The sequence below is a fragment of the Sitodiplosis mosellana genome, unplaced genomic scaffold (assembly GCF_009176505.1).
Source record: "Sitodiplosis mosellana isolate CC-2019 unplaced genomic scaffold, AAFC_SMos_1.0 Smas_scaffold_3114, whole genome shotgun sequence".
Taxonomy (NCBI): domain Eukaryota; kingdom Metazoa; phylum Arthropoda; class Insecta; order Diptera; family Cecidomyiidae; genus Sitodiplosis; species Sitodiplosis mosellana.
The window spans coordinates 1-6,870 of NW_022598356.1; the positions used below are offsets into that span (position 1 = coordinate 1).

Sequence of the window (6,870 nt, forward strand, 5' to 3'; positions counted from 1 at the left end):
TCTTATCATTTTTTCGCGTAACTGATAAGAGATAACGACTTGGTGTCGTAGTAAAGTTGTAGTACTCGACCAGAGCTACAACTTTGCCATAGACACCATCTCATTATCTCTTATCAGTTCCTTGAAAAGTGAGAAACTATGAATTCGCGTTTTTCACGTTTTCGCGGCTTTTCGCGTAACTGATCAAAGATAACGACTTGATGTCTACGGCGAAGTTGTAGAGCAGCTTGAGTGCTACAACTTCGTCATAGACACCAAGTCGATATCTCTTATCATAGTCTAGCTATAATATAAAATAGCCATGGGGCCCTGTGGTCCCCCAAGAACAACAGCGTAACATGTTTTGCAGCAGGCTGTATTTTACACATACTCACACATATGCATATGTTTTTTTTTTGATTCGTGTAGAGAAATGTTCAATCTATACAATGAGACTTAACTCCGGTTGGTTTATACACTGTTTAGTACTTTTATTCAACTTTAAAGTTCGCTGGGGGCCCTGGGTGCCCCAAGAACAATCATAGTGTTAAAATAAAAAACCTGATTTTCCATACTTTTCTACATTTTTTTCCGATTTACAGTCTTGCAGTATCCCAATGTGCAATTTTAGTTAAGAAGCAACTTCTTGCGCCCAAAATACAATCTTTTTCTGATTAAATAACTTCTTCGCGCTTTTTTCTTACCTTTTTTCTTCTACAAAACTATGCCAATTCCACCGAAAATATCATTTTCAAGCTCAAAACACCATGCAAAAAGGAAATTGAATAAATTTAACCGTACTTCAAAAGTGTCCAGAAATCAAACACGCATTTCAAGATAAAGATAAAGGATATGTGTTTTTTTTTTTCAAATAAATCGCTCAGAATATGTTGGCAAAAAGCAAAGAAAGAGAAGAGAAAAAAAGAGTCCGAAATTTACAATTTGATTTGGTAGTTGTTTTACTTAACTCGCTGCTTGCTTACTGGATAGCCGAAGCTCCGCCTATTATGCCACATTGATGACGTTGGTACCCAGCGCTCGTATTACACAATCATTTTTTTTCCATTTCAACCAACAAGCAAACACAGATTACACCAAGTGTGTAAAAGCGGCGACGTAGCAATATTATATTGAAAAGAGCGGCGAAAAAATGATCGAACGAAAGAAAACTCGGTGGTTTTTATCGTTATGTTTGTTATTTGGTTTGGTAAAATCTCAATAGTATGTCTTTAAAAAAAAGAAAGTTCAATTGATATTGAATTTGCCATAAATTTGTAGGCTTTTACAATTTGCAACCGTTGAATCCTGGTTGTCCAAAAATAAACGGCACCATTAAAATTGTCATTCATTTTATTTTCTTGCGGTCATAAAGTCGATTGTTAAAACTCTGAAAAAACAACCCATCAGCATGCATTTGAAATGAATAATCGAAACAACGAACCGGCAATACAATGGATTATTTTACATGGTTAACATTCAATTGAGAATATTTTGCGTCCATCACGATGATTTAATGAAAATATACGTATGGCGCCGATTTTACATCGAATAACCATTTTCTATTTAATCTTATTTTATCCCGGTTTGGAAAAGTTTTTGTTTTCTAAAAAAAACACATCCACACTGTTTGTGCTACGCATGAATACCCTGATGCGTAATTTCACATCGTGAGCTTGAGAGAGAGAGAGAGAGAGAGAGAGAGAGAGAGAGAGAGACAGAAATAAAATAACGAAGCCTGGACTTGTGTAGTAGCATTTTACCAATTGACAATGGCCCCACAGAGAAATTGCCGGAACAATTCCTTTTCTGCGTTCAAACGACAAAAATACGAATAGTCATTCTTATCACAACATCGATCGTTCTTCGTTCATGTTGATTTTCATGCATATCAGTGGCCATGTAATATAAGACAATGAAAGATAAGTAAGCATATGTGTTTCTGACTGGTTCACGTTTTCTACCATATTCCACTCATCATCACATCAGCAATTATATCGAGCGCCCTTATTTTGCGACCACACACACACACACACATGCACACAAACACTGATTATGACACTGATGGGCTGATTTTCAAACTGAATTGTATGAATTTATACCACATTGTTGAATTGGTCACACACACAAAAATCTAACCAAGTTAAATCAGGTCCACTACTGAAGTGGCTAACATTATTCAAAACGGTTTCAGTTTTCATGTTTCGACCGATTTTATGCGTCGATTTTAGAGAAAAAGTCATACATTTTTGACGTTGCAGTTGACCATTCGGATAGGAGTTTTTTTTTATTAAATGAAAAACCATGGCAAATTGTCATTATTTTCATTTGGAACATTTTTTTTTCATTTTTTATCTACACTCATTGAAAGTGACATCATTTTTGTGTAAACTCCTGTAAAATGTTGGTCATTCTTCATTTGATATGATTTTAATTGAAATTATCTGGGTTCAATTCACCCGACCAGTATTTGTTGAACAAATCAGATTCAGTTCTGTATGGATTATGGCATAAAAATACCGCGTAATTTCCCATGAATTATAATCTCCAATTAAATCAACCGAAAAAATGTTCACAAAACATGTTCAAAGCAAAGCAACATCAAAGTTTCAAATTTTCGTCCGATTCTGTTCCTAAATTTTCATTTAGCATGCTAGACAAGAGAAAATCATTTGCATATTCATAACAGCGTGAATCATGTCCCTTCATAATTGTTCATCACTTTCAGTTATTCCACTCTTACGGAATCGTTTAAAATGCGTGTACAAATCGCTTGCAATATTTCGGATTTTTGAGTGGGCAACGCTTGTAGTCCCGATATATTTGGACAGAATCATTTCAAGTAGCACTCACAACCGATGGTATTTATCATTAGTGCGACAACTCGTTGTAACACGCTGTAACACGCGCATCGAGGTATTTCTAGAGTCGAGAGAAAAAAAACAAGAAAAAAAACAAGAAAAAAAACTGATAAATATCGATGTTTATGTTTAGCAACGATTCGTCACGCGAAAATTAGTTCAGTTGGAACCAACTAACGGTCACAATTCGTGTACACAGATAAAATGCTGATGGCAACGTAGCAAAACACTTTCAGATGAGAATTTCAATTCTCAGCAGACGCGCAAATGGATTAACCGTAAAGAAAAAAAGGCACAATTGAAAAGAAAACATGGTGGCGAAGAGTGAGTGAGTGAGATTCATGTACAAAAACACACAGACCAGAGGCGAAGAGAGCGAACGAGAGAAGAGAAAGCGAGAGAATGAGTGAGAGAGAGAGAGAGTTAGCGCAAAAGACAATCAGTCTGCGTTTGCGGACAGTGTTGAATCGGATGAAAAATCGGTGGCTGATGAGTGTGTTTGTGTGTGTGTGTGTGTGTTTGAGTCGGCAAACGAATGCAAAAGGGAATGATATTTAATATATTCAAACGGTCCATTTTCGAAATTGGCCATTGTTGGCCGGAAATAAGGATAATATCAAATAGCTTTTACTTCTTTGATTGTTTGAAAATTGATGCCACTCAGAATGTCAGTACCACGCACGAACTACATCGTACTTGTTGGTATTTTTTTCCCTCACTCTCTCTCACTTCCCCGAAAACAGCTTCTATCTGTTCAATGATGGACTTTTGTATTTTACATTTCCCATCATCACATGCACTCACTCTCTGTCTCCCTCCCTCGCTTGTTCTATATCTCTTTTTCGTTTTGTGTACTTCCATCTTGCCCGCTCTCGCAAGCACACGGTTATCGTACACATCACCCAGAATGGGACCACAGCAGATGAAGTAGAACGCTGAAATATCATTTCGATGTACTTTATGAAATCGTACACCGACCGTGATTGATTTGGCTATGTAAATGATTTGCAATGTTGATGTTAACCGAATGAGAAAAAAAAACAATCCTCTCAACCGTGCGTTGTGTTGATGGAAATTTCTCGGCTTTACACTCTACATCATTGGCATCGGTTGTTTTGGGGATGAGAAAATGAGAACAATAACAAAATGGAAAAATTCCAATTTAAAATTCACTTAAATGACTGTAATCATTTATTTGATGTAAAAATTCCCGTAGTCATTTGTCACTTTATCCGAATTTGTTACATTCGATTTTGTTTGCGTACATATTGTGAGAGTGAACATTATTGCTAATTAGAACTGCAACAGTGTGAGTGAGAGCAAAATATACCGAACGGATTAACTAACAAACGAAACGTGCACGCGTACACAGACACACACACACACACAGCGCACACAGAACGATGCGTGCATCACTTGGCCAACAACGATGCGATGGACAAAGTCCTAAAACCAAATACAATAACAAATTTTGACAAATTAACGGTAAAATATTGCCGTCATTAGACGCAATTGGCAACAGGCTCAAAGGCTGAAATCCGATGCACACCAAATCAATCGTGTTTTGTCTTTCGATCGTATCGAATGTCGCGTTCAATGATTTTTTGTTTTACATTTTTTTTTCTTTGTTGAAAACCATTTGGCAAATTACGAATTTATGCTGGCATAAAGTATATTCGTGTTGTTAAAAAGGGAAAAAAAACATTTTATTCTTGTTTTGACTACGACAAAAAAAATCATTTTCAAAGAGTTTTTTTGTTTTGTTCTTTTCGTTAATTATTTTGTGTTTCGTTAAATTTGACATCGGATACAATCCAACACCGTATTTCGTTCTTGTTTTTATTTTTCTTCGTTTGTGTTTCAACTGAAAATGGCAGCCGCTCGACCGAATCGAATGCACCGAAACCATCGTGCAATTGCGCCACATCGCTCATTTTTGCTGGAAGATTTTCGTGAAAATCGCTATCCAAATTTACAATTGAACGAAATTGTGGCGCACGTAGTCGAATTTGCCAAAGACCATGACGGATCGAAATTTATTCAACGCAAAATGGACGAGGCAACAGATACACGCAAAGAAGCGCTGTTTCGTGAAATGCAACCACATTTGCTGATGCTCATGAAAGATACGTTTGGAAATTTTGTGGTGCAAAAATTCTTTGACATCGGCACCCAACCACAGCGACAAGAGTTGCTCCGATTGATTCAAACCGATTTTATGGCGCTTAGCATGCATAAATATGGTTGCCGTGTGGTTCAAACGGCCATACAAAAATCCACACTACCCGAACAAATTTTCATCATGCAATTTGCATCGCCCAGCGATTTCGTTCAATTGGCCCGAAACGCCAACGGGAATCATGTGATTCAGAAGTGTTTCCATTATGTGCCACAAATGCTTCAGGTAAACGAAATAAAAATGGCTTTAACATTTGCAGTGAGAGGTGTGAATGCTAATCGGCATGCATTTTTTTCAGGACTATCTGTTCGAACAGTTAAAGTTCCAAATTTTTGATTTGTGTTTGGATCTGTACGGCTGCCGTGTCATTCAATGCGTTTTGATTAAAGGAACATCGAATCATCGACGCGACATTTTCCACGAGCTCGTCAAAAATCCCCTCCAATTGATGCGATTGATTCAAGATCGCTATGGCAATTATGTCATTCAACACGCAGTCCGTATGTAGCATTTAATTTTTGATAGGATTAACGCATGATACCTGATGCAATTCGACTTAATCCGTGTATTATTTTTTTTCTTCTCTGACAGAATACTGTGCACCGGATGAAAAAGCCCGATTGGTCGAATTCATCGTAACACACGTGGTTCTGTTGGCGCAACAGAAGTACTCATCGAACGTCGTCGAAAAGTGTTTGGCCAATGCGTCACAGACAATGCAAGATCATGCAATGTTCATCATTTGCAATCGCCAATCAGAGTAAGTGCCATTTCAAATTGACACATTTTTTCAACGTTACAATTTGTACTGGATTTTCTTCACTGCTGTTTGATTTTTGTTTTTCTGTCGTTTTGTTCTACATTTACAGGGCTGTGAAAGCATTGTGCATCGATGCATATGCCAATTACGTCATACAGAAACTGATTGAATGCGTATCCCCATTACTGGTGGCAAATCTGTATGAACGTGTCCAGCCACATTTCAAAGAGATGCAACGTCATGTTTGCGGCCGTAAAATCATCGAAATGCTGCAGCAGAATGGATATCCATAGAGAGAAAAAAGAAATCTGCCTTACCTATTACTTAACCACCAAAAATCCTGATTTCATTTTGTAAATATGACCTTTGATTGTTTCATTTTATGCATGTGTGTAGTCGATACACATACCTGTTAATATTTTGTACACGTTTGAAAGAATAACCAAACCAGAAAAAAACCGACGACAATTTCTGCATGCAATTGTCATATTCAAAACAATCTTCGATTGTTCAACACAAATTTACATGCAAAAAATGTAATGCAGCTCACTTTTTTTTTTTAATATTTTCGCCCACCTTTGTTACCGTTTTGCATATAATCGATGAAATGTCGAAGTTCTGAAATCAGGATTAATACATTGAATAAAGAAAATCTCTATATTTGTTTTTGGTTATTTCTTTTGGTGTGAATTGACGATCGACATTTGGACATTGAAAATATAAATCATCCAAGGTAAAATGACTGCTTTTCAAAAGGTTTTTGAAGAAAATTCTTCTATTTTTTAAAGAAATCACTTCTAATTCGAATGTTGTTCGTTTGGAAGCTTCTAATTCTGTTAAAAAAAACGCATCTTTTTATCCTCTTTCTTTTTCAATCGAAAAATTGTTCCTTTCTTCTCTAAAAAGGCAAGAAAATATGTGATGATAAAAGAAAATCCTTGCTGATGAGCCCTAAATCAATTTAGATCTTTAAAACTCGCATCAAAACTTAAGAAATATAGCATTGCTCAAGTACATTTAGCCAAACAAATGCCTGAATTTTGTATATATTCATTAACTTTCATGGTTGTCAATTCATATCTGCAGTTGCCGAA

General features: G+C 36.5%; 1 protein-coding gene across 1 annotated transcript; it reads left to right on the forward strand.

Annotated features, from left to right (window-relative positions):
- The first annotated feature begins 3,822 nt into the window (after positions 1 to 3,822).
- On the forward strand, positions 3,823 to 6,436 carry LOC129571674 (pumilio homolog 2-like). The gene is made up of 4 exons (XM_055451489.1): positions 3,823 to 5,241; positions 5,315 to 5,516; positions 5,608 to 5,776; positions 5,886 to 6,436. Exons 1-4 carry the CDS (start codon positions 4,708 to 4,710, stop codon positions 6,067 to 6,069), a joined length of 1,089 nt encoding a protein of 362 aa, XP_055307464.1. The 5' UTR covers positions 3,823 to 4,707; the 3' UTR covers positions 6,070 to 6,436.
- Positions 6,437 to 6,870: the final 434 nt, after the last annotated feature.

Excerpts from the sequence above, each read along its gene's own strand:
- LOC129571674 (XM_055451489.1), top strand. The coding sequence starts at position 4,708 with ATGGCAGCCGCTCGACCGAATCGAATGCACCGAAACCATCGTGCAATT. Across the intron at positions 5,242-5,314 it reads ATGTGCCACAAATGCTTCAG|GACTATCTGTTCGAACAGTT; the intron begins GTAAACGAAATA and ends CATTTTTTTCAG. Across the intron at positions 5,777-5,885 it reads ATTTGCAATCGCCAATCAGA|GGCTGTGAAAGCATTGTGCA; the intron begins GTAAGTGCCATT and ends CTACATTTACAG.